This window comes from Dermochelys coriacea, chromosome 24 (assembly GCF_009764565.3).
Source record: "Dermochelys coriacea isolate rDerCor1 chromosome 24, rDerCor1.pri.v4, whole genome shotgun sequence".
In the NCBI taxonomy this organism is placed as follows: domain Eukaryota; kingdom Metazoa; phylum Chordata; order Testudines; family Dermochelyidae; genus Dermochelys; species Dermochelys coriacea.
Genome location: NC_050091.1, coordinates 4968244 through 4996099, shown reverse-complemented (window position 1 = coordinate 4996099; position 27856 = coordinate 4968244). Strand labels below are relative to the sequence as shown.

The 27856-nt window shown below is 50.8% G+C and overlaps 1 protein-coding gene across 2 annotated transcripts; it reads left to right on the top strand.

The window, feature by feature from the left end:
• Positions 1-4957: 4957 nt before the first annotated feature.
• On the top strand, positions 4958-25938 carry PAQR6 (progestin and adipoQ receptor family member 6). 2 transcript variants are annotated; one of them, XM_038383488.2, is made up of 8 exons: positions 4958-5147; positions 10455-10651; positions 12873-13000; positions 14864-15069; positions 16616-16742; positions 20345-20441; positions 22785-22929; positions 23631-25938. In XM_038383488.2, exons 2-8 carry the CDS (start codon positions 10601-10603, stop codon positions 23900-23902), a joined length of 1026 nt encoding a protein of 341 aa, XP_038239416.1. In that variant the 5' UTR covers positions 4958-5147; positions 10455-10600; the 3' UTR covers positions 23903-25938. The 2 variants fall into 2 exon arrangements, with proteins under 2 accessions (XP_038239416.1, XP_038239417.1); XM_038383489.2 differs by having other exon boundaries at positions 4991-5147; positions 10455-10551.
• Positions 25939-27856: the final 1918 nt, after the last annotated feature.

The following is a 27856-nucleotide window of genomic DNA, read 5'->3' as shown; positions in this document are numbered from 1 at the left end:
CCGCCTTTGTCCCAAGCCCTGAGAACGCAGGGTTCAGAGCTGACCTGCGGTTGTATCTTTTAGGAGGACGACCGTTGTCAGCTTTAGCCAAACTTAAATTTGTGGTTAAAGCACATAGCTGGGAGTTGACATGGTGGGCTCTGTTCCCAAGTCTGCCACAGACTGGCAGGGATCTCTTTCCTTCGATAAGCCCGTCCATATCTCTCTGCCTCTGTTTCCCCATCTGTGAAATGGAGATAATGATACTGCCTTTGTTTAGTCTAGTTAGAGAGGGACAGAGGCTCTTTTTCACCGTGCCTGGGGCCCTGCTCTCAGTTGAGGTCTCTATGCACAGCTGTAATGGTAATAAAAATCCAGTTTCCCCAGGTATTCGCTTTCAAGGAAGCAATATCGACAGACATTCAGCAGGGTGGGGCCGACTGAGAGAGCGTGACCCATCTGGAAGGGGGCCTGATTTTCAGAAAGAAGCTGAGCGTTCAGCTTCTGATAACGCAGCTTCTTTAAGGTGTATGGCAAGCTGGGCTCCCGAAATCACAAGACACTAGAAAATCTTGGCCTCAGTTTTTAAAAATCTTCCATGGTGGCCTTAGGGCCTGATTCTCGTTCACACTAAGGCCCCTTTACAGTGCTCTGGCAGGGGCCGCTGAAGTGGGCACAGATGTAAATTACACTTCCTTTAAAGCTCCTTTATGCTGCCAGTGGTGTAAAGGGGCCTTAGTGCAAAGGAGAACCAGGCTCTCCATTTCCTTCCAGAACAATAGGCTGAGCAGCAGCTTTCTAACGAGGAATGAAGCGTGCCCTGTTTCTAAATGGTTGTGTCAAGAGCTGCACGTAAAGGGGGGCAGTCGGGGACAGCTCCTGCATCCTCAGAATTTTAAAATGTCTGGGTGTTGGTTTGGACTGATCACACTGAGACAATGCCTGGCATTAACTGGGTCAAAGGCTGGTGCTCCTGATGCACCAACTGCCCCATTAATATGCGGCTTCTCGGGACATATCCTCCACCCAGCACCAAGGTTTTCGTTCCATACAGACAGCGAGCCCCTGTTCAACTAACTCAGATCCTGCTGCAAAGCAGCAGTACGGGTTTTGTTTGCTGTACCCTGGATGGCTGCCTTCCCGCCCGTCTCCCTGGAGTGACTTGGTTGGTGATATTTGGGTCAGGAGTCCCTTCTGTCCCATGGGCTTATTACACCGCTCCGGCTAGAATTCTGTTCCGGGTAGGTTCTTCGACACTCACAACCATAGTATCTGAGTGCCTCATGCTTTGCTCGTGGGAAGGGGAGGGAGGGGAAGCCATATTTTTATGGGACATCTTGAGCCTGGCCCGTTGAGATCAGTGGATTTAGGATTTCACTGCTCTCTCGGAAAATCCTTACAGGTATACAGTCCTAGCTAGCTCACTTGCAATGTATCTTGATTTGAAACAACAAGGAGTCCGGTGGCACCTTAAAGACTAACAGATTTATTTGGGCATAAGCTTTCAATAAATCTGTTAGCCTTTAAGGTGCCAGTGGCCGCCTCGTTGTTTTTGTGGATTCAGACTAACACAGCTACCCCCCTGAATGTTTCTTGATCTGATTGTCATGTTTACGGGGGCACTGGGGCCTCCTGGGTTTCTGTCATTGTTTCTGCCACTTGCTCATCATGTGCTCTCTTCTGAAACCCACGTGGCTATTTATTATTTGTATCGCGGTTATGCCTCGAAGCCCAAATGGAGGGGGAGGGATCCCTGCACTAGGTGCTGTACGCCCATCACAAAACCAGTCCCTACCCCAGACAGCTTGTATGGCAAGAGACGACCATGTGTAGAGGGGGGGTATGCGTGGCCCTGAGATGATGGTGATTTATATAAACAGCAGTCTCGGCACACCGGATGCCAAACTGTTATCGAGTGTAGGTGTCAAGGGAGAGTTTGACAGAGCATAGCAGCGTGGTCCAGTGGAGAGAGCATCCTATCAGCCAGTGAGTCAGGAGACCTGGGTTCCACTCCCTGCTCTGCCACTGACCTACTGGGTGTCCTTAGACAAATCACTTTCCCTCTGTGCCTCAGTTTCCCTTCCCAGCCTTCATTTGCCTTGGCTATTTAAATAGTAAGCTCTTCTAGGCAGAGTCTGTCTATGTCTGTACAGCACCTGGGACAATTGGCTCTACTTGAATATAAATAATCAGTTGGATTTGAGGGTCCTTTATGGGCACATTTAACATGATTCTTAGCTCGACCCATGCTGTGCTTCTGAGGTGGATTAAAGAAGGAACTGTAGCCTCCTGGTAATGGTGCTTAAAGTTACATGAGGCCTGTTTGAAATGCCTCATACGGCACCCCAGGATTGGCTTTATGGAGATTCATTCTAGCCCAAAGGATCGGAGTGGAGAGGGTTTGGTTTTAAAAGCCAGCCTCTTTTTGGCTTCAATTTCTAACGCGTACGAGCCTGAATGCTAATCAGCCCCATGGCTGCCCTCTGCTTGAATGGGCCGCAAGATGAGGCTCACATGCTCTGAGCCGAAGGAAATTAAACCAGGAGCTAGTTCTGCAGCCCTTTTAAAAATGCAGGTCGTGGCTGAAGTTCATAGATGTTTAACACCAGAATGGGCCATTGGGAATAATCTAGTCTGAGCTCCTGCATAACGTCGCCCAGAGCATGGCATCTAATGATTTCTGCATCCAGCCCATATCTTGTGGGTGAGCTAGAGCGGCTCTAGCTCTATAGAGAACCTCCAAGTGATGGAGAATCCATGCACATCTCTTGGGGAAACTTCTAATAGCTAATTACACTCGCTGCTAAATACTTGCACCCTTTGACAATTTCTAGCTTTAGTTGCTGGCCATTGGATCTTGTGGTACCTATGGTTGCTAAAGAAACCTCTATGATCTGGTCTCTTGTACCTATGTGGAGGTACTTATAGACCATGTTCAAGTCACCTCTTAGCCTTCTCTTTGAGAACATAAAAGGTCAGTCCATTCAAGTCTCTCAGTGTAAGGCAGGTTTTCTAGACTTTGGCTCATTCTTGCAATTTTCTTCTGCATCCTCTACAGTTTCTCACACTATCTGCCTTCGAGTCCTGGGCACCTTCCGGCAAACACTAGGGCCATATTTTAAACCCAGACCTGTAAAACTGTCCCTTTCTTTTGACAGCTTCTTGTCGAGCATGGTCTGCAACTAAACACAGGAGTGCAACCTTTCTTGTTCCCAGCTGTTCTTGTCTCATTCTTGTACTGCCATTCTAATCTCCGTGTTGATCACCAAAAGGGAACATAGGGTGTGTTATCCCGTATGGATCAAACAGACCAATTAGAAAAGGAGGACTTGTGGCACCTTAGAGACTAACAAATTTATTTGAGCATAAGCTTTTGTGGGCTACATGCATCCGATGAAGTGAGCTGTAGCTCACGAAAGCTTATGCTCAAATAAATTTGTTAGTCTCTACGGTGCCACAAGTACTCCTTTTCTTTTTGCGAATACAGACTAACACGGCAGCTACTCGAAACAGACCAATTAGTGGGGCATGAGAAATACGCCCAAATGCACTGGTGAATAGGGAGGAACTTACGTGCACGCTTAATTTTAAGCAAGTCCAAGTGCTTTGCTGAATCAGACCAGGGGGGGAATTTTCACAAGTGACAAGTGTCTTGTTTACAGCAGCGACTGTGGAACCTAAAGTCGTATCTACACAGCAGGATAATGCACGGCAAGCCAGCAGGGAAATCCATAGCGCCAGCTTGCCGCCCATGTGTAACTTCCCATGTGGATGCTGCTGAAGCCCTAGCGTGCAGCTTAGCACATCGCATTTCTCAAGCAGGCATATGCCACGCTGCGCTCAGGGACTTTCCCTGCGCAGTAGCAGCGACCGCACCAGCTGTTACTGTGTGGCGAGCTGATGCACTCTAGATTCACACCCTGGCTGGCCATGCAATAACTCACTTTGTAGGGAAGCCCCAGTTAGTTTACGTGAAAGTCACAAATAATTGTACTTTAGGTCTTTCTGTATTATTTCTTTGTCCTCGCTTGGGCATACAGCTCTTCCCAATTTGCAGTCATCTCTGAACTTGAATCTCTCCGCAGATGACTTTCTTCTAGCTAATGATGAAGGGTGTGAGCTACAGTTGGGCCCTAACAGATTACTGCAGCACCCTCCCCACTTAAACGCCACCTCTATCCTTCTTCAACTTGATCTCAGCCCTGTGTCCATGCCAGCTTGGTTTAACAGGGACCCAAGGTATTTAGGCTCCAATATTTAGGCTTCCCCTGAAATCAGTGGAAGTTAAGAGCCTAAATACATTGAGGATCTGGGTCGTACTCCTGTCTGAAGCATTCGGGTAAGGTCTATTAATTGTATATTAACCCTATATAAACAGGAGGGGGAAGCCCAAGATAACGTTGAGAGCATTATGATTAATGTCACAGCCCTGTTTGCAAAGCACTCCAGCAATCCTTTAGGGGAAGCGTAATGGCCTATCTGACCATGATGATGTCACCAAAGGACACTCGGGATTCGGGGATAGCGAGAAAAGGTTCCTCTTTTTCTGATTTGTCTTCCACACGCAGCCACCCAGAATATCTTGCGGCGAGGTTCTGAACTGCACGTGCATAGCTGGGGACAAAAGTCTTTACAATAATGCCCTGCTGGTGCCCTGTGCCCTGTGGGGTCCCTGTCCGCTCGATGGGAGGGAGCCCAGAAGTAGGGTATGGAATTCCCCGGGAAGACACTAGGGATTGTGAGTTTATACTCTGGAGGCCAACGCCCTTAGCTGGGGGAGGCATCCCAAGAAGGGAGGGCGCCCGATTGCTTTGCAGTCCCTGCGGTGGATGTTTTAAGACTAAAACGTAAAGGGGGGGGGGCCGGGAATAATGGAATATTTCCAGTACAAAAGCTCCTTTTTATTGACTCTGCTGTCTCCTGATCCCAGCCTCTCAAAGAGGCCTTTTCTTCCTCCTCCACCAATAGGCTGGAGCTGTCATGGGAGGGAGCCCTTGGCTGCTTTCCATGTGCTCTGCCAAGGAATGTAGCTAAAAAAAGCGAGAAAAAACACAACAGTGGAGTAGCTAGGAGGGCCCCTTCCGATGCAGCGAGCTCTGAGCTCCAAACAGATACCATGAAGCGGTAGCAACGGCTGGGGGATCCCCCTTCCACCGTCTCCGGACCAGGTTTGTCATTTCTTCTGCTCTCTGGCTTTACCATTACCCATAGGGGTTAACCAGCTGGCTGATTTCCCCCCCCCCACCCTTCCCTGTTAATACACTGTGTGAAGGGAGCCACCGCCTGCTTGGGGATCGTCTCCAAATGGGACGTTTGAGGACAGGGAGGCAGGACTCCTGGGTTGTGTTTCCGATTTGCTGTGTCTCTCCCCCAAACTCTGCGCCTCCGTTTCTCCATCTGTGGAGCGAGATTAGATCCTCGCTGGTGTAAACTGGCATAGTTGCATTGTAATCAATCTAGCTACAGTATTTATCTGGCCCTCACTACTTCGTAGCCGAGAGCCTCACAGCCTTTAATCGATTTATCCTCACAGCCCTCTGGAGCGGTAAGGCAGTGCTGGGATCCCCCTGGTTCAGGCCGGCTGGACCTTAAAGGCAAGCTGGGCTCAGCCGGGCTTGTGAGCTAGCCTCTGACCCTCCACCTCCTGAGTGACCCTAGCTGGGTGTGAAGGAGACTTATAACGACTGATCCCACCTGTGCTGAGGGGTGAGGGAGGGGGGCTCCTTAAACAGAGCCATGAACTCAATCAAGGAGGAGGCCCAGGAGAGAAGAAGCTGGAGAAGCCAGCCGGAAAGAGACCCATACAGAGCCGGCTGGACTCCTCTGGAGGGGCCCTGGAAGGAGCAGGGAGATCTCTGAGGGAAGCTGCCAGTGTATCCAAGAGAGGGGGTGTGTGGAGGGGAAACCTGCCTGGAGGTATGGAGAAATGCCACAGGGACGTTCAAGAGTGGGGGACAGGAGCTGTTAGTTTAGAGATTGACTTGGACCTTTTGTTACCCCAGAAGGGGATTGAACTTTTCAGTGAGCGGGCTGGAGGGCCAGACCCTCGGAGAGACAGGACACCATGGGGGCCAAGGGAGCAGTGACCAGGGGTGCTAGAAGCAAAGTCCCCTGCAATGCTTTGTCCAGGCACAAGGGGGTGCTATGACAGCAGCAGGGGTGCAGGGACTAAGTGACTTGCCCACGGTCACATAAGGAGTCTGTGGCAGAGCAGGGAATTGAACCCAGGCATCTTCAGTCCCAGGCTAGCGCCCCTTTCCCTGGGCCGTCCTTTACAGCACTCAGGGCCCTCCACCTCAGCGGTGGATCTGACCCAGGATGATTAATACAGGGCTGCTGGGACTTTAGGGGACTCTGAGTCAGGACTCCCAGGTTCTCTTCCGAACTCTGCACACGGTGTCCCCTCCCCGCACCTGGAGGCTCCATGGCTCCCCTTAGACCCTGGGAGGTTTTAGCGGTGTGTTGTCTGCAAAGCACTCAGATGGTGCAGCACTATCCAGGGTGGGCGCTAGGCAGTCTTATTGCTGGGCGGGGTGAGCCTTCCTTCGCTAATGATTGTGAAGTGCTTTGAATATGGAAAGTCGCTGAGTGCTTAGCAGCGTCTGCTGCAGAAAGGCCTCTTGATAAGGCTTCATTTCCCAACGCACTTTAAAATCGATCTCCTGGCTTCTTTCCTCCTAAATCGTCAGACAGGCTAGGCTGGGGTATGGGAGGTAGATTAGGGTCTGCTGTCGTGCAGATTCTGTGCCTCCATTTCCCCTTCTGCAATGGGGATTATGCCCCTCAGTCAGGTGCTGATGGTAGGAAGGGTGGTCTGGGGCTCAGGGTTTTACCCAGAAGGAGGAAGTGCCAGAGGCTCCATGAAGTCTGCTACGGACTCGGCTATTGATACTGATTTTATATGGAAGGTGCCCAGAGGCTATGGTGCTGGGCAGCAGTATAAAACCCTAAGACACACACATAAGAAATCTCAGTTCGATTCCTGGCTCCTTGCGTAACCTCAGGCAAGTCAGTTTGGCCCAGATCCTCAAAGGTATTCAAATTTACCTTTCGAGTTCTGGGCCTTAAATCTTTCTCTTCCTCAGTTTCCCCCATCTGTAAAATGGGACTGATGCAGCTTTTTGTGAGGATAAACTGATTAAGACTATGAGGCGCTCAGTTAGTTCCTGCAGCAGTGGGAGTCATAATTACCTACATAGGCAGTGTTTCGCACTTCTCTCAAGCATTTCCCTGTGTGTCCTCTGCATCGCAGGGTTTGTCTGATGCTTGTCAGAACTTGTCTTTCCACCTATGAAATCTTCCAGCCAAGAAAGCCTGAACTGTTTTCGAACACTAGTAAATTACCCTGCACCACCCCCCGGGAGATGGGGGTTGTTACCTGTTTAACAGAAGGGCCATCTAAGGGAAAGGACTTTCCCAAAGCTCCATCATCAGGTGAGCGGGAGCAATCCTCACTCCCAGGCCTGGTGCTCTACCCACTGGGCCCCGCTGCTGTCTCTTCTGGGTTCTTCTCTGGCCCTCATCGCCACAGCATCTGTCACCGTCATCGAAGGGTCTTTCCCCCTGCAGCCCACCCCCAGGTAGGGAAGGAGGTGAGCCAGGAGGCTGTTGTGAGTATGTGGAGTGGGAGGGGTCCAGTCAAAGACAGAGAGGGATTTGGATGGGCCCCCTGCCCAGAGGAGTTGAGTTCAAAGTTTCCTTTCACTTTTCACCCTTCTGACTGAGCCCCTGAGCAGGGCCAGTCTGACCCTAGGGAAGATGAGGTTTCTGACTGGTTGACTCTCAACTTGGAATGTGAAAACTCTCCCTGGCTGGGATGCCTACAGGAAACTTGATAACGGTTATGCCTTGGTGGGCTGATCACTTTCTCCTTGTATACTCCTGTCTGATTCCATCTGTTGTCTCTGTCTTTCTGACTTAGATCCGCAGGTCTTTGGGGCAGGGACTGTCTTTTTTGTGGTCTGTGTTTGTACAGCGCCTAGCACCATGAGGTCTCAATTAGGGCTTTTAGGCACTAGGTTGATGCAAATAATAACGTTCAAAGAAAATCTTCAAAATGTTAAATCTTTCATATCTGGCTCCGCCCTCCCTCTTCTCCTTCCCCCAAACGGTCTGATGACTCTCGGTTGGCTAATGCTGTTCAGAGTGACATACAGTAATGCCCAGGAGTGAACTCGATGGATGGGGAGAGGCTAGAGCAGCAGCAGCAGTAGATACAGGCTGGGATGCTCAGAGTCGGGGACAAGGAAATCTGCTTGTCATCTTGGATCATAACTGTAGCAGCTTTGCACAGCCAAACGCTGAATGCTGAGCAAATAGCAAGGGGCTGATCCAGAGCCAGATCTTTCTGAATCCCGTTCCAGTTGGTGGGTGGTTTGATTCAAAGCCCCGGTTCAGGGGAAGAGAAGGAGACGGGAAATCTGACGCGGATTATCTTGGTGGTCAATACAGCTGTTCCGGCAAATTGACTCTTTCCGACTTTCTCCCTCTGTTCAAACCTTACGCAACTAACTTTCACCTTGGCTTCTGCTGCTCCCTCCTGACCCTTTGGGAGACATGTGATGCAGATGGCTGGCATTCAATGGAAGCCTTGTGTGAAACTGACAAAGGGGAATTGGTTTCTAGCCAAGGGGTGAGGAGGGGAGTTGATTTTTTTTGCTGCTCTTCTTTTGGCAGGATAGGGCCGTGCTCCCCTGGGGGAGTCGGGGGAACTTGAGCCAAACAAGGCAATGTTGATTTCTAACATCTGTCAATTTTTGGCGGCTCTTTGAGCTCCCTTTATCGTCACATGTCTGGTGAAATCTGAGGCAAAATTATGCTTGGTCTTTCTAGAGGCCATTTGTGATCTGTGATGACCTGGAGCACCCAGCTGAGCTCAGGGCTCCATCTTGCCAGGTGCTGCACAGACAACACGGAGCGAGACAGTCCTTGCCCCAAAAAGTCTGCAGCCTAAATGCACCAGGCTGGCAAAAGACGGAATGATGCTAAGCCTCTCTGCATCCCCGCCTGTTTCTTGTTTGGTACTTTGATTGTACAGTGTGTGAGGCAGGGGCTGTCTGTGTTCTGGGTCTGTATAGCACCTACTCCTGGTCCCTGACTAGAGTTGCTAAGTGCCCCTGAAATACCAAGAAGAATCATCCCTGTTTTATGGATGGGGATGAAGCACAGAGGGACTAAGGCCCAGATGGGGCTTTTAAGGCATTTAGGCATTGCTCTGCTCACGTTCCACGGGTGAGGAGCTGAAGTCTCATTGAAAGTGAATGGGACTTAGGCTCCTAAGACTTCAATTCCTTACTCGGTTAGGCCTTGCAACATGAACAGAGCAAGGCCTCAGTGACCTGTCCAAGGCTGTGCAGTGAGCCCATGAGAGAGCTAGGAATAGAGCCCCCGGAACCTTACTCCCAGTCTGCTGCTCTAACCATTAGGAAACACTGCTTCCCAGAGTCAATGAGCCCTGGCTCCCAGCCCTTTGCTCTAACCATGGGACCTCATTGCCAAAACTGAGAGCAGGTGTTTGGGCTTCTAGTCTTATTACTAGCTCCCTTCTTAGTACAAACACCTTCCATCAGTAGGAGTAACTGGAGAAAAGGAGAAGAGATGCATGTGTGCCCTTCTAGTCTTGGTTCCTTTCACAGATGTGGCATGGTCTAGCGCAACGTTTCTCAAATGCGGCCACCAGCAGGTTTTTATTATTTGCAGCCACGACAGCCTCCAAAGCCTGGGCAGAGATTGGGATTGCCCGCAGGGATCGGCGTCCTGCACCACGCAGCCTCCTCGGGGGCTCTGGGCAGCACCTCTGGAGACGCATGGGGCCTGTGTGGGTAGCGCCAGAGGCATCTCTTGACAGTGGAGGCAGCTGTGGTGTTTGGTCACCGAGGTGCTCCCCTGCTCCTGCCCAGCCAGGGCACAGGGAGCCTGGGACACAAGCACCAGACCCACTTTCCCTGGGTCAGGCTGTCGCTCAAGGGCCAGAGAGACGGGTTTGTCAGAGCGGCCACCAGCACTCTGCGGCCACCAAAAATGTCATTGTGAGAATCCCTGGAAATTGCCAGGGCACTAAAAGAAGAGCTTAAAATCATGCAGTGAGAGCACCCTGGATGCTCAGAAACCAGCTGGCATATCAAACAAACCCCGAATCTGATTTTTTTTTTTTCATTAAACCTCACCTCTTTGCTAAGCCAATCTAATGACTTTGGAGCATGTGACTCATGATTTTGGAACACTTGGGCTTGGCAATGCTGGGAAATCCAAGCAATCACAGCTTCCGGGCAGCTAGAGTTCTTTCCTGCTTGTGAGATCTTTTTGGACTCTTTTGGGCAGGGGATGCTGCTGCTTCTGTGTTTGGAGAGTACCTGGGACATGCTGAACTCTAATTCAATATTCCAAGAGCAGGCTGACTGTATATTCCCTCTCTGTTGCTGTTCAATGATGATTATTGTGCTATCTCTCGCCCTTTATTTGCAATGTCTTTCCAGGACACGCACGTTCGACCCTCTAGCAAGGGGCTAGAGAAGAGCGAAGCCGCACAGGAGAGTTAAAGGCTCTGAGGGCTCCATTGCTTCCATCCTGAAGGTCGAGCCACCTGCACCTTTAATATTCCCCCCCCCCCCACCGACCTAAAATGCTGACAATAAAGTTGCCTCAGATATTTAGGGTTCACCAAGTACCTCGTGTGAGTATTGCCCCACTTTACCCCGATCACGTGTCTTGATCTGTGCAATCCCAGTCTGTCTTTAAGCAGGAACTAGATCCAAACAGGCAACCTTCCCCACTGAACTAGTCCCAGCTTTGTCTCCTTTGTTGACCAGGCAACAGCAGTCCTTCTCCTGGAGCTCTCTACAGCATACGGAGCCATCTAGTGGCTAAACATTTTATTAAAGTTAATGTTTAAAATCAAATTTACACAAGTTAAGAGGGAAGGTACTGTACATCTGGGGTCGGGCTTGGGTTATGGGGGATTGCAAATATCGGTTACAAGGTTCACGAGGTACATACATATCACATAACCAGCATAGATCCAGATTGGGGTGTGGGAGTTTTTAAAGCATCAGTGGATAAGTGGGCTTGGGTATGCCACCCATGGAATGTATCAAGAGTCCAAGTCAGTATTGGTGTAGAGAATAAGTACATGGGGGGGTGTGCGTCCCTCGGTTCATCATGGAAGGAAATGGGTTATTTCCCTGGTTGGTGAAATTGCAAGTGAACCCAATATTACAACACAGAACTTTGGGAGGCTCCATGTAATTGGTGCATATAATATGGAGTGTACAATATCAAGTAATCTGTTGAGTTAGGAGAGGGAGATGAAGTGAGTGGGGATGGGGTGCAGGGACCAGGGTTAGTTCTGGTTTTATTTAGCATCTTTATAGGTGATATGGGGAAGGCATGTTAAATGAAATTCACATGCTACCTAACGGGGCCGAGTTGCAAATACCATGGAGGACATGCACATGCTGTACTAAAGGGATCAGCCTTGGGAGCAATAGACAAAACAAGATTCACCTGAAGAAAGATGTAATTGATGTATCTAGGATGAAAAACAATTCAGCGCACACAGGGCCTCGTTTGCCTCTCCCCAGCTGGGATGTAAATGGCGAGGGACCCCAGTGGAGTTAGAGCAAGGATTCATGAGGAGTAATGCCACTGAAGCCAACAAAGGCCAGTTGGGATAAACCTGGGAGAATCAACAAAAGAGACAGACCTGGGAAGCAACTGGTGGTAAAGGCTTTAAAAAGCCCATGCTAACTTCCTGAGCCTTATTATATTGGAAGGAGGAGGCTGTTCTGTGATGTGGTGGTACCATGGGTAGGGACCGTCTTATTGTTCTGTTTATACAGCGCCTAGCACCCTGGGGTCCTGGTTCATGACTAGGGCTCTGGGGTGCTACTGTGATACAAATAATAAAATCTTTTTAGGAGAGGACAGTTGTTACCCCCCCCATCCCTATTCAGCAGGCCCCACCCCCCCAACACACCCACACACACACTTAGTAAATCGCTGATTTGAACAGTGTGGCATTTTGCCGTCTTTCTCCTATTTGTCTGCTTGTTCAGATTCATTGTGTCCTCCGTATTCAGAAGCTTATCCCCAGGGCTGTAAATCTGCCCAATTCCATTGGTGCCAATGGGGCCAGATCCCATGCATCTGGTGTAAATAGATGTCACTCCATTGGAGGCACTGGGCCAGATCTCCAGCTGGTGTCAGCGTAGACCCTGATTTACAACAGTTGAGGATCTGGCCCACTGTTCTTTGGGATGAGGTCTCTGTAGGGCACTCAGTTTAGCAACGCTCCCCCAGCATAACATGTAGTGAGTGAAATGACTCCGAGTGGTGAGGACAGGCTGGGTGGGTGGCAGGTCAGGTCCCTTTCGCCAGCTTTCTGAACTTTCTGAACAGTGAGCATAAGCCAGGCTCTGTTCCCGGAATCCCAGCCCTGCCCCTCCCACACAGTGGTGATTCCAGGGCGGATTGTTGCATTCTGAGTGGCCTTGCTTCTCCCCTCCAAAGGGAGCTCCATGCAACTCCCAGCACAGAAGCCCACGTGGAAAATCCCCCAATAAAAGAGAGGGGCCCTAATTCTGCTCCTGATCCAGAGACAAAACACCCCCATGCTGTGGGGGGCAGTGGATAGGACTCCGCTCTTGGGGGTGGGAGACCTGGGTTTTCTTCCCAGATCTGCCACTGACCCGCTGGGCGATCTTAGGCAAGTCACTGCTCCATTCTGTGCCTCAGTTTCCCCATCTGTACAACGGGGCTGTTGATACTGACCTCTTATGGAAATCATTTGGTGATACTGTATAGAGATGTCCCAATGTGGATTTCACTCACTAAGGGATGAAATAATGCCTCCTTGTGGTTCCCTCTGACATAGTGTGGCTTTTCTCCCCTGGCAGATCTTCTGGGAGGATGGCATCATGTCAGGCTACCGCCATCCAAAGAGCTCTGCCTTGGACTGCATCCTGAGCTCCTTCCAAATGACCAACGAGACTGTCAATATCTGGACCCACTTCCTCCCGACATGGTAAGTGACTGGCTGGGCTGCACCACATGAAGTGTGGCTTCTCAGCCATGGGGCGATGCCCGTCCTGCCTGGGGGCACGGACTCATTCAATGGGGATATCTGTGAGAGCTGGGGGCAGAATCTTTCAGCTAAACACGCCTCTGTCGGGAAATGCCAGTGGGTTGAAACTCTTCATCCCATTTCTGAATGGGAAATTTCTTTGCTATCTTGAACTTTCATGGGGGCAGAAAGACTATTTTGTCACCCGGCTCTATTACCTTGTCTTCACTGCTGGGGCATGGAGGGATGCCAATCCATTGCCCAAAGCTTGCACATTATTACATGGAAGACAGGACTGAACGGGTCTTCCTGGGTCATAGAGTCCAGTCCAGGCTATTGCAGGCAGCCCCGTCAGGTCATCCCGTTAAGAAACTGATCAAGCTCCATCTTCAAACTAGTTGATTTGCCCCAACTCTTCCTCTTGTGCCAGCGGCTCTTTGCCCAATAATCAATATGAAGAAATGACAGCTGGGTCCCCAAGCAGCTGTTAACTCTTCAAGGAATCTGTTCTAGCAATGGAAGCAGGGTGGTCTAGTGGCCAGACCAGGGAACTGGGAGTCATTACTTCGGGGTCCCATTCTTTGGCCTCTGAGGGGGTGTCTACACAGCGAAGAAAAACCCCTGGCTGGCCCGTGCCAACCGATTTGTGCTTGTGGGGCTTGGTCTACGCCAGTGGTTCCCAAACTGGGGTTCGTGAACCCTTAGAGGTTTATAAAATATATCAGGGGATTCTCAGAAAAAAATTCTGTAATGGTAGACAGAGCCATCCCTAGGGACCCCAGACGCTGCGGCTGGTAGCCCAAGCCCCATGACCATGACTTCCTGGCAGAACAAGTTTAGCTTTGTTGTAGTCGTGAGTTGTTTGCCTGGACTGCTCAAGACCTGAATGCTTGTGGGAGGAACTCTTTATTTGAGTTGGCTTCTTAAATACCTTCCTGCTGTTTCATGTCTGGTACTCCTTAATAAAACATGTAGGAGGCTGAATCGAAGTGACATGAGCTACAGAAGTGAAATCTTGGAAGAGCATTGCCGTTTTCATAATGTAAAACAATTAATCCTGTAATGCTAAATAATAATGTAATGATAAATAGTGTGTAATAAGCGGGTCCTAAAAAAACCCACATTATTTCCAAGATCACTGCTTCTATTGTTTATGCTCCGGTAAGGGAGAAAATCCCTGGAAATATTCATTTTTAGGAGGGGTTTCGTGAGATTTTTGTGAAAGGGGATCATGGGCTGTTAAAGTTTGGGAACCACTGGTCTACATGGGGCTGTTTCACTGCAGTGTAGACTTTACAGCTTGGGCTGGAGCCTCCCATCCCGCAGGGTCCTAGAGCCCAGCCTTCTGCCTGAGCCTGGATATGTACGTTGCAATGAAACGGTCCTGCCCCGCGAGTCCAAGTCGGCTGGCATGGGCCAGCCCTGCGGGTGTTTAGTTGCTGCGTAGACATCCTCTGAAAGATGTGTCTAGTGACTAGAGCAGGAATCAGGACTCCTGGGTTTCGTTCCCAGCTCTCCAAAGGACCAAGGGCCTAGTGATTAGAACGGGGGCTGGGAATCAGGGAATGCTGTCTAGAGCAGGGGGTATGGGGAGTCAGGAATCCTGAGTTGAGTTCTGTTCTGTTATCTTCATCTCTGCCTCAGTTTCACCGCGTGGGAACTGAAATGACAATGCTGCAGAGCTTGACCTAGAAACTCCAAAGGTCTGGTTCCCAGCTCCCTAATCTCAGAGGGTGTGGGAAGTTGGCCAGAGCTCATAAAGGTCTGGGGGGCGCTATAGTTCCTGTGGTGCACCATCCCCATTTGTCCCCGTTGACCTCTCAGGTATTTCGTGTGGCGGTTCCTGGTGCTCTCCTCCTCCCTGGATTTCTGCAGAGACGCCTACAACTGGCCTTTCCTCGTCTACATGTTGCTGGTCTGTCTGTACCCCTTCACCTCCAGCTGTGCCCACACCTTCAGCACCATGTCCACCCATGCCCGCCACATTTGCTACTTCTTTGACTATGGAGCCCTTAGCCTCTACAGCCTGGGTAAGTCCGAAGCTCCCACGTGGCAAGTGGCCAGTGGCAGCAAGTTAAAGACAAGGCCAGAGGGTCTTTTGGTTTGTATCTAGGGAGGGGCTCGAGCCACAGAATTCAGCTCTGGAATCTGGATGCCCTCGCCAATTGGATCCACAGTCCTGGGTCAGGTACAGCTCTGTTTAACAGCCCGGCCTTTGGGAGTATGCTTCTCCTTCTGGGTCAGCCAGGCAACACCCTTGGCTGCAGTAAATCAGCATCGTCCCATTGACTTCATGACACCAATTTACACCCAGGGGAGACCTGCCCCTGATTAGTAAATCTCACCACGGTGAGAAATACAGGCTCTCCTCTTTTTGGTAGAGAGCTCTGAAATGTACTCCCAGCCGGCTCCCTTTCCAGGCCCCTTTGTGCTCAAATGCAGCCCCCTGGGCTCTGGAATCTGCTCCCCAGATCGATCTGCCAGAGCCAGTCTGATTTCTCAGTGTTGTACTGCCCTAAAGCCTCTCTCATTTCCCCCTGAGCAATTGATCAGTTTCAGTTTGTGGAGTGAGTTCTCTCTGTAGACTAGGTTTTGCCAACACCCTGAAGTCTAAAAGCAGGGAAAATAACAGATTTTTTTTTTGATTCACTGGCAATTCTGGAAGAAAAATTAAATTAAAAATTGGACTCCCAGTGAATCAGAAAATCCAAAACATTCCATTGTGGGTTGAATGAAGCATTTAATTCAATGGGGCATTTTGTTCTGTTTTCTGAGCATGTTTTTGAATGTGTTTAAGAAACCAACCACCTAAAAATGGAAGGAACATTTTGAAATAAGCAAATTGAAATGTTTCGTTTCAGGAAATGCCGAAACTGAACTTTGATTGTTTGTTGGAATCTTGTTCCAACCGAAACAATATGACAAATCTGGCATTTTGGGGGTCACTGAATCCACTTTGTGTTGCTGTTGCCAAAAAAAGATGTTTCCATTGAAAATCTCTGCCCAGCTCTATTAAGCTCCTAAAGGTGGCTTCATAAAGTTGGCTGGTTTCCCTGCCACTGAGCGACTAGCACAGGGGTGGCCAATCTGAGCCTGAGAAGGAGACAGTATTTACCAATGTACGTTGCCAAAGAGCCACAGTAATACGTCAGCAGCCCCCCATCAGCTCCCCCTGCTCCCAGCGCCACCCTCCCACCGACAGCCCAGCTGATCAGTGCCTCCCCCTCCCTCCCCGCACCTCCGATCAGCTGTTTCATGGCATGCAGGAGGCTCTGGGTGGGGGGCGAGGAGGAGGAGTGAGGGCACGGCAGGCTCAGGGGAGGGGGTGGGAAAGGGTGGAGTGGGGGAAGGGCATGTGACGAGCCAGGGGTTGAGCAATGAGCACCCCCCGGCCCATTGGAAAGCTGGCGCCTGTAGCTCCAGCCCCGGAGTGGGTGCCTAGACAAGGAGCCACATGTTAACTTCTGAAGAGCCGCATGGGGCTCCGGAGCCACAGGTTGGCCACCCCTGGACTAGCAGAATGTGACCTGAGTCTTTACCAATGCCATCCCATAATGTAGTGTGTTTGTGTTATAGGCTGTGCTTTCACATATGGAGCCTATGCGATGCCAGACCGTTGGGTTAACAGCACTTTACACCATTACTTTGTACCAATGGCTGCTTTTAACTCATTTATCTGCACCAGTCTGTCTTGTTACTCCCGGTATGTAAGGATCTATGCAGTACCAAGAACGTATTATGCAAAATATCAGGGCATTATCCATTTCTCTGCTCTGCAAATCCTCCTTGCATCTGTTTCTTTATGCATAATACACTAACACCCCAGCCAGTCAGCAGATCTGTCCTATTAGCTTGTGAGGCAAATTATTCCAGCACTTCACACCCATACAGCCCTTGATGATTTCAGCAGGGGCTGCACTGAGTGGGTCTCATGCATAATTTCACAAGTTGTTTTGAATGCAATGCTGAGTTGGCCGGTGTAACTCCTTCCCACAAGATGCCATTGAATCCAAGAGAACAATCTATGGTTACATTACATAGGATAAAAACAATGGACATGGGATTTCAATCTTTCAGGTCATAAGCCAACCGTTAGCTGACAAGGGGTGGGGAAACATCCCCTGTGGTGGGCAGGTTACTCCATAATTATCCACTGGACACTTCTTGCACCTGTCTGAAATGTCTGGTTTTGTCCATTGACAGACAAGGTGGGTGAAGTAATATATTTTATTGGACCGACTTCTGTTGGTGAGAGAGACCCTCTTTCAAGCTTACGCACAGCTCTTAGTTAGGTCATCCACTCTCAGAGACTGGATACTGGTTCTCCTGCCCTGGCTGATTTCACTCAAATTGCTTCAGGCAAAGGGTAAAATCCTAGCCTATTATATCATCTGTCCTGTAGAAAGCAGGTGCCTTTATTTAAAATGGCAATCAAACAAATCCCTTTGTAGAGTCATAACCATTCAGTCTTTAAACGGAACCAGTAGCCAGGTAGCATGAGAATTGGCATCTAGTGGTGAGAGCAGCAGATAGGGTGTCTGGCCTGGACTCCTGGGTTCTATTCCCTACTAAGTTACTGTTTCACTGCCTGACCTTGTGATCACTTCCATTCCCCATACCTCAGCCTCCACCATCGCCCAATCATGGGTCTGTCTACACTGCATGCTAAGCCTAGGCTCTGACTCAGGTTTGAGCCCTAGTCCCTCTTCCATCCACTCACACATCTGTCTGACTCGGCTCAGCAAGGACTCAGGTCCTCAAACCCTGCTCTGGGGGTGGATCAGAGAGAGTTCCACTGACTTGGGTCATTTTTGCAGTGTGGATGCAGCTCAAACCGCAGACCCGCGTCAAAAGGTCGGCGTAGTGCAGTGTGGACGCGTTAACATGACTGTGAGATGTTGGTCAGGCAATTGTAAACCTGGGTTTCCACTGCAGTGTGGACGCTCAGACGTGGGCTTGGAAACGGTCCACGAAGCTGTCTCACTGATGTGGGTTCACAATGCAGAGTAGACATATCTTAGATGTATAAATACTACCCACCCCAGAGGGGTGGGGTGAGAATTGAACGTCCAAGATTTCCAAAAAATGGTAACTGGTTTCAGAAACCCAAAGGGGCTTAATTTGCAGAATCTCTGGGCAGCCCAAACCCCAGCTGGCGTCCGTGGGAGCTGTCTGAAAATACAGCCCCAGGGCATCTTGAGCCAGGCACCCAGACATTGGTGCCAACTTCTGAAAACCGTTGACCAGATGGACGCGTAAAGCACGTTGAGATCCACAGGTGGAAAGCAGCAGGGAGAGATGCAAAGTGTTCTTATTTAGTTCAGCCCTCGTGGCTCCAGAAGTGCCACCTGCCAGGAACTAAACAGCCCAGTGGATGTGGAAATAAATGAGTTTTGGTTACATTTCTGGGCCATGACAGTCTTCCAAGGGAAAACAGTGCACAAGCCTGCAGGTCAGTATCTCTCCTGCTTTGTGCAGTTGGAGGGAAGTGTTGTTAATCACTGTAGGTCTAAGATCTCCTGCTTTCCCAGGTTGGTCCCACTTCGAGCTCCGGTCTTAATTTTTCCTTGATGCTGGTCTGCTCTTGAAATTGACGAGAGCAGCTGCTGCTCCCTCCGGGTCATTGGGCCTCAGTCCCGAAGCTGGGAAATGAAGTGTGTTTAATTTCAAGGGGAGGTTCAGGTCTGAGATGTGACTTTGTACGAATGGTCCTGTGTGGAGCTGGGGTTTCTTGCCTCTCAGTTACTCAAGATCAAATCTGTTTTTGTTCTAGCTGCTACTTCTCCTTTTCATGCATTGTCACTAATAACAAAAACCTTTCAGGCCCATGTTGTGCCATCAGGGACTGGTATGCAGTCCTGTTGCCTTCAGTGGGTTTATACAGCTGATTGGAACTAGTAAACAATTCTCCTGCTGCAGCAAGAGGAATAAAATCCAGGGTTAATGGTGCTGTACAGGGTTATAGGAGGAATACAAAACAGCATAGGGTTATTTTTGCCACTCAAGTCGGCAGAGACAACACTGCCTACCCACAGATCTGCTGAGAAAAGAATTTTGACATTGTAACTTTCCAGAAGAGAATGGCATTTTTTTTCTTTTTTTACAATTTTTCACCATAACTTGAAACAAAAATGACCAGGAATGGTGTCCAAGTGCTGTTATGCAAGAATGCAACTAGACTTGGCAACAACTGTGACTTATTTTCACAACATTCTCAGTGCAGACTTCAATTGTAATCAAATGCCATATGCTTCCAGGAGTGGGAGCGGGAGAGGAAATCAAGCAACATTCTGGATATGGTTATCTGAAGGGATTATATGAATCACAATGAATGGGATGCTGTCACGTTGTCTTTGACTCCCTTCATTAGCCTTTTTATGTTTAAAAAAAAAAAAACCTATCCAATTTTTATAAAACCTAGAGTGGTGATAAATGTTCCTCTATATATCTCCAACCAAATTCCCTGGTTGCCTTCTTGTGCATGAGATCTTGAAAGGGAAATTGACTAGAAACAAAAATTCCCTTACCTGGCTTGCAAATGCATCTTAGTGTGAAATTCACTAGGAATAAAAAAAATTAAACTGACCAGTCTGTGCATTTTCCAAGCTGAGTGAATTGCAAACAGTAAATTAACATTTCAGTCTAACATGAATTTCATCCTGCTCTCTGCTCTTAATCATTCAGGCTTGGATTTTCAAAGGTGACTCCAGGGGAGTTAGGCACTCAGTTGAAAGGTGTTTGGTGTCTGAGGCCACTAGGGACCCTGATCAGAATAGCTATTGCAGAGTAAACTATTAAACAGTAGCTGTTCCAGAATAATTTGGTGTCCACACAGTAATATGGACTAAAAGACACTTGTTACAGAATAATTGGGGTGCTTCCAAAGCAGAGTAATTATTTCAGAATAAAATCACTTTTATACTGGAATAGAGTGCCCACATTGGAGCTGTTACAGAATAGCTTATTCTGCAATTGTTAATGTCTATGTCGACAAGGTCTTTGTCTCCTTTGAAAAATCAATCCCAGCTTCAGTGTGTGAAGGTTCATTTGAAGTAATCTACTTGTGATCATTGCTATAATAATCTGCGCTAATAAACCAGGGCACTGGTAAAATAGTACCGAGGTACTGCATTTCCCAGGCTGACCCACACTGGCTTCTGGGGGACTGGGAGGTCTGCCTGGGGCAATGCAGTTGGTTTGGTTTGGTTTCAGCATCCATTCCAGAGCTGAATTTAGTGAGGCTCATTGGCAGCCCTTAGTGACTATGTGGCTCTTAATTCAGATCTCTCCCTCTGTGATTCCCAGTTTCCCGGAATTGGAGTGTCCCCGGCTGAGCAAGGTTTTACGGACAACGGCCTTTGTGTATCCCTTTGTCTATGACAATATCCCGCTGTTTTATAGGGTAAGTCAATTTCAGGAGCAATTTGGGGTAGGGCTCCCTTGCCCTAGGCTCTGTTGGGAAATTTATGAACATACCACCCTTGATGCAAAGAACTTAGTCCAATACATTCCTGTATACCAGTGGTGCCTAGAGACCTCAGCTAAGATTGGGTCCCATTGCAGTGGGTGCTGCAAAGCCACTACCCCACAGAGCTGACACTCTGAATAGACAAAGGGTGGGAGAAAGGAAGCATTATTCTCCCCATTTTACAGATGGGCAAATTGAGGTACATTTTTTTCAAAAGGGACTAGATGTGCTTTGTTTGCTCTTGGGGGACAGGGTGTCTTTTTTGATCTGCATCCTAGTCCAGGACTGGGGTCTCTAGACCCTACCCCCATACTAATCATAACCATGACTTCTGGATGTGCACCATGAGACACCTGGAAGAATCCTGACTTCCTGAGAGCGGGGGCTCAGCACTGTCTGCAAATCAGTCCCTTTGAGGTGTTTTGAGTTGGGGGGGGGGCCCAAATTGCTGTTGCAAATGTGGGAACGCCAGGGAAGCGTGGGACTCAGGAGAGTGGTTGGAACCCAGGACAGGGCATTTCCACAGAAGACATTAGCAGTTTTTAAAAAGGGAGTGTCTCTTTAATGCCTCCTGCAGTGTAATGGCCAGCGATGCAAACAATAACAGCTTCCCTGGCTTGTTTTCCTCAGTAATGCAGGATGTGACTCATCCTTACCAGAAAGGAACCGCTCAGGCTTTGAATTTGCTCCCAGCAGCACTAGCAGGCAGTGGCTAGGTTTCAGAGGGTGTGGACTCAGTGGGCAGAATACAACAGCAAAGGGAAGTGGTTCTTGGTGCTGCAGGATACAGGGGTGGGGAATTGAGACCTTCCTGCTCCTGGATCTGCTGTCGTAATCCGCACCTGGGTCTGGTCTACACCTAAAACTTAGATCGATCTAGTTACATCGCTCAGGGATGCAGAAAAGTCAACCCCCTCGACCCCCGAGAGACATAATTAAGCCTGGTATAGACGATGCTGGAAGAATTCTGCCATTGATAGCTGCCGCCACTCAAGGGGATGGATTAACTACAATGATAGGGGGAAAACCCATTCCATGGTTGTAGCAAATGTCTTCACTATAGGGGCACAGCTGTAGTGCTTGTGGGAGAGACGTAGCTAATGTTACGTAGCTAATGTGGGGCTCTATCCCTTCAGTAGGGCTGGACCACCGAGGTGTTGAGCCTGCTACAGCACTGGCTAGCGGAACTGGGTCTCTGAGCTCTGTGGGTAGAGGCTTGTTCTTTTTGACCCCTAGGTCCCAGGTTGGAACCTGGCTGCTGATCCTGGAACCATAGGGTTAAGAGGGACCAAGATGCAGGATTTGTTGTGTTTTAATGTCTGATGACCCACCCAGGGGTACTGCATTTCCCAGGCTGACCCATGCTGGTTTCGGGGGTGGGGTGGGGGGGCTCAGGGGTCTGCCTGGGGCGATGCAGTTGCCAGAGTGGGACCTAAAGAGTTAGGCCCTGCTTTGGGAAAATACTTAGTGCTGTAAGGTAGGTAGGATAGTCTAATGGATAGAGCCTTGGGGTTTGCAGTCAGGAGAGCTGGGTTCTATTCCCAGCCCTGCTACTAAACCTGCTGGCTGATCGTGGGCAAGTCACTGCCCCTCTGTGTGCCTTAGTTTCCCTTCCCTGTCTTGACTAATTACACTACAAACTCTTTCTGTGGGTACGTACCATGCTGAGGCCTCTAGGCAGCACCCGGCTATAAATGACATGGTATGATACAAAGGAAGGCAAATGTTTTGCAGTGTCAGGCTTTCCTGGTAAAAAGGAAAGGAGGACTTGTGGCACCTTAGAGACTAACAAATTTATTAGAGCATAAGCTTTCGTGAGGTACAGCTCACTTCATCGGATGCATTCGGTGGAAAGAGCTGTAGCTCACGAAAGCTTATGCTCAAATAAATTTTGTTAGTCTCTAAGGTGCCACAAGTCCTCCTTTCCTTTTTGCGAATACAGACTAACACGGCTGCTACTCTGAAATCAGGCTTTCCTGGTACAACACTTAACTCTCACCAGGCTTAGTGCTTCTCACTAATTCATTCTCATGGCTTCTCGTTGAGGTACGCCGCTGTTCCCATCCTGCTTTGTCAGAAGGGGAAACTGATGTGAGGGAGTGAAGTTACTTGCTCAACTGAGTCCGCAGGAGAGCTGAGCATAGAACCCAGGAGTCCTGACCCCCAATGTAACCACTAGACCGCACTCCCACAGCCAGATTAGAACCCAGGCGTCCTCACTGGTCTTCCCTACCACTGCTTCTCCTCTCTCCCGCCCCATCCCCGTTTGCCCTGCAGCTTCTGTTCTGCTTTGGGGACGGCTGCACCTGGAACGATGCCACCGCGGGTTACTTCTACCACCTCCTCTTTGCCCTGCTCACCGGCTTCCTCTTTGCCTCCCACCTGCCGGAACGCCTGGCGCCCGGGCGCTTCGATTATATTGGTAAGTTGGGGGGGGACCCGGCTCCTGTACCCCAGCCCGCTTTGCAGGAGCTGCGCCCGTGTGTCTCGACACCTTGTCGCGAGGCCAATCGACCATGGCCCGCAGGGCATGTCACACTGAGATGGCTTCCCCCCTCCTGTGGCCTCGGCCCCCCCTGTTCTGCCCCCAGTTGCTCGTTGGGGATTCCAGGAGGACTGTGACCTGCCCCCCATGGAGGATGAGGTGCCTGACCATGCCTCACCTCCTGGCTATCTCAGTCACCCGGATGCTGCAGATCCAGCCATGCTCAGGAGCCCAGCACCAGACTCCCTCTGAGCCCCCTCGCCCCACTGTCTAAATCTGGAGTGACTCCGTCCACCAGCTTCCCTGTCACTTAGCAACCTATGGGGCGAATCCCAGGGAGTCGGGGTGTGGGGGGCAGGCCAGGTGCAGAAAGGCCCTTTAGAGCCTGGGGCCAGCTGGGAAAGGGAGGAGGGGTGTTTTCTTGGCATCCCTCTCTTCCCATCCCCCCAGCCCAGGTCCAAGCCCTGCACCAGCCCCTTTCTAACCTTTTACCCCACGCCAGCAGCTCAGCCCCTTCCTGCACCCTACACACATACGCTCCCTACTCCCACCAGCCAGGTCCCTTCCCCCACCCCACCTGCCCCTCCCTGCATCACAGCAGGGGGTGATGACCTTCCCCCCCACTTATCTCTCTGCAGGGCACAGCCACCAGCTGTTCCACATCTGCGCGGTGGTGGGCACTCATTTCCAGCTGGAGGCCGTCCTGTCGGACGTGCGCTCGCGGCAGGCCTGGCTGAGCACCCGGGCCCCGGCGCCCGCCTTCTCTGCCACCTTCGGCACCGTCAGCCTGGCCCTGCTGGGGAACCTGCTCATCATCGGGGGTTTCACCGTGGCCCTGCTACGCTGGCCGGGCGGCTCCTCCATCCTGCAGAGCACCGTGCCCGAGGCGGGCCGCTCCAAGGAGCAGTGATGCCTGCCTGCCCCCAGAGACAATGGGTGAGGGTGGCTTGGGGTCTGGGCTCAGAGGAGGCTGAAGGGAGAAGGGCCCTTAGCGTGTGCGTGTCAGTGCCTGGTGGGATCCACCTATCGTACCTCAGGACAGCTCCATGCGGGAGGGGCCGTGCCCTCGTCACAAGGCTCCCAAACGAGCGATCCCTGAAGTGGGGGTGCCCTAACCTAGGGCTGAGCCTCCAACTCTAGATCCAGCTCTCACCATTAGCCCATACTGCCCGAGAGCTGGGAGAAGAACCCAGGCATCCTGACTCCTGATCCCTGCTCTGACCGCCTGTAACTGCAGCTGTCCTCCCGTGAGGCTGTGGACATGGGCCGCCGGTATGTCACCAGTGATAGGAGGCCTCCAGAGATGCTTGTGGCCATTTGGCTTTGGGAACTGGGCGTGATCCAGGGCTTTCCCCTGTCCCTTTATCCCCTGAACCAAATCCCAGGGCTGATGCTGTCCCCTTCTAGCCCCTGGATGGTTTGAAATCCAAACCTGAATGGGGCAGCTTGACTCCATTACTGGCCAGAGACAAGATGAGAGGCACAGGTGGCTTTAGCAGGACTCCTGGGTTCTATTCCTAACTCTGGGGAGTGTGATTTTTATGGCTAGAGCAAGGGGCATAGCAGCCTGGATTCCTGGGCTCTATTTCCCATTCTGGAAGAAAGCCTGGTCCTAGTGGATAGAGCAGAGGACTGGCAGCCACGACTCCTGGGTTCAGTTCCCAACCCTTGCACTGACTCAGTGTGTGACCTCGGACAAGTCACTCCCTGCTCTGTGCCTCAGTTTCCCAATCTGTAAACAGGGCTAATACTGCTCACCCACCCTGCCCAAAGACCTTGGAGATGCTTGGATGAGAGGCAAAGCAGGGGCCACATCGAACCGGCTAGAAACCCCCATGCACAGGACCCTGACGTTTGCGTAGGCTCACACCAGTCGCTGGGGCGGACCAGGTGAAGCTGCAACCACCACCTGCAGATGGTCATCCCCTTTCCCGGGGCAACTGGGGATGTGAATTTCATAGGCTGGCCTTGGCCCTGGACCTGTGTTTTGGGCTCCCCAAGTTTATCTAACTAGCTGCTGGCCTCTGTCACTAACCGCCCATCACCACCTCTCAATAGCTCCGCCTGCTAACCACAGAGCCACATCGGCTCTCTCCTGGCTGCCCCGCCGACCTGCCAATGTCTCACCTGCACTGTCCTCCATCCCCAAGGGGAAGAGCTTGATGCCAACGTGCCAGCTGATGCCCTGGGGCGCCAGCCACCAGAGCCACATACACGAGCCTCTGCTGCTTGAGCTAAACAGCCCCCTCCGTAGCTGGGGGCCGTATCCGTGGATCAGACTTGGAGAGGGCCCCGGGGGCAAGGGGCTTGGTGGGTCTATGGACCGAGGTGAATCTTGTCCTCCGCTCGCATGGTTCTTTTTTACCAGCTGATGGCAGGAGAAGTCTGGTGGGTACCACCCACCCCGGGTGACCCAGGGCTCTTCTGCGCTCTCAGGAGCAGGGCTGCCAATTTTGGTTGGACGTGTCCCCAGGGGGCGAGGGATCATCACATGATGTAATCTTGAATGAAAGATTCATTTTTAATTCCTGGAGAGTCCAGGGCAATCCTGGAGGGTTGGCAGCCCTAGTCAGGAGGGGCTGACATGAAAACCAGGCTGGGGCAGGGGGAATGTGGCAAAGATTTGTGTTTTGCAACAGGGCTAGCTTTGGTGGGGGAGCAGGCTTGATTCAAATATAGATTGTTAAACCTGCATCTGACTGTGTGTGTGTGTGTGTGTGTGTGTGGTTTATGGTGTATTTTTGTGGGGTGGGGTGTGTGTGTGTGTATGCACATACGTGTGGTTTAAGGTGTGTTTGTGTGTGTGTCTCTCTCTCTCTCTCGGGGGGCGTTGTGGTATATTTGGGGGGGTTACAGTGTATTTATCTGGGGTAGGGTGTGTGATGGTTTATGGTGTATTTGTGTGTGGTTTACTGTGTATTTTTGTGGGGTGGTGTGTGTGTGCGCGCATGTGGTGTGTGTGTGGGGGGTTACAGTGTATTTTTGTGAGGTTCGTGTGGGGGTTTATGGTGTATTTGTGTGTGGTTTATGGTGTATTTTTGGGGCGGGGGTTGCGCGCGCATGGTTTACGGTATATTTTTAAATCTCCTTCCAGCTCCGAGTATAAAATCTCTCTCTCGACTCCCCTTCCGTGACCCGTCCAAGGAGAAGTCCATTGTCCCCTCACAGGTGATGCTGACAGAGGGTTTGCACTGCAGCCCGTGTCTCATTTCAGCTCTCCTGTTGCATAGACTCTGTGCTCAGCTTGACACCCTGGCCAAAATCTGCCTCCGGATCCCTCCCTGAGGGTGTCTGCCTGGCAAGCTGGGTGCTGTGATTGCACAGTGCGGGTGGACAGAGGTTAGTTGGAGCCGAGCTAGCGCGAGTCTGTCTACCCTGCACTGCGAATCACATCGCTGCCTGCAAGGCAGACATCCCCCCCCCCCCCCCGGCCCTGGAGGGTCTGACAGCGCTTGGAATCCGGCCCCGGAGAAATCCGTGCTCTCGGAGAGGTCACCTTTGTAGCGAGAGTGCTGCATGAAGCCAGCCCTGCCCAGCTGGAGATCCCCACATGGCTAGGGTCCAGCACTGGGGGAACTTGTCCCAGAGAGTCCTCAACAGCCATCAATCCGGAGGGGGTAGCTGAGAGGGGTTATGGTGTGTTTACAGGGTCTTTGCGACAAGGCCAGATCATCCGGAGAGTTAAAGGGGGGAGATGTTGAGGTTTGAGTCGGGTAAAAAGTGAATGACCCAGCCTTGGCTCAGTGTGACAGTTAGTTATTCTGGGGTGTGTAGAGCTGACAGGGTGCTAGGAATAGGCCCTAGGCTGGTAGAAAGATGGCGTAGCCAGGGCAGCAAGATGAGTAGTTTTAAGTGGTTCCCAGTAGGTGCTGAGGAGGAGCTAGTCAAGGCAGCGAACGCAATAGCCAAACTTCAGAGGCCTGATTATTTTCCACGCCTCTCCCGGCCCTTGTGTGAGTGTGAGACACTCCCGAATCAGAACGGTGGCGTTTTTTCACTAGTGCAAGGAATGGCAGGAGCAGTGGGAGGGGCGCAATGTAGAATCAAATCTTAAGATGCTTTAACACTCTTGCATGGTACTTATGTCCTTCTGTTTGCAGGTGCTAATATCACAGGCTAATTAAAAAGGCAGGTGGGAAGACCTCGTTAAGCAAAGAGAACAAACCCCCGAAGGCTTGGCTTCTTTGGGGACTCTCCTGGACTCTGTTCCCCACTTTGAGGAGGCATCTGTTGGTGTTTCCAGCACCCTCATTCTTTGCACTAGATTAGGGTCCTGGCACCAGCAGCTGTACTGAAATCACTAGAGATTCAGCTGCTTCAAATAGGTCCGGATTTGGGCCGTTGCCTCCTTCTGTGCTGTCTCTAAAGTGCCCAGCAACTGATCTTGGCTGTACAGCTAGCGGGTGAGATCCTGGCCACCTGAGAAACCAGTGGCCAAACTCCCATTAACTTCAACCGAGCCAGCGTTGTACAGGCCATATGTCGGTCTCTCTGCTGTAGGGCCCGACCCTGCACCACTGGAATCAATGAGAGCTTTGCCCTTGACTCCAGCCCGTGTGGGATGCGTGTGGGCACGTACCGGCCCGTCGAAAAGACTGACTAGTCTGGAACTTCCAGAGGCAGGGCTGTGCCAGGCCCCTAGCGGGTCGGAGCAGGGTATTTGTTGGTGGTAACTATTGGAACTCATCTTTCTCCACCCACCGACAGATCAATTTCCAAACAAACTCAAGCTGCTCCCACATGGCTGGCCAGACTCCCAGCGGGCATTGGCTTCTCTCCTTCCTGAGCGGAGCGCGCACTGAGTGTTTGTGATCCGGGCTGCGCCCAGCCGCTGGGCCAGATCAGCCCCAATGGCTTAGCCGTG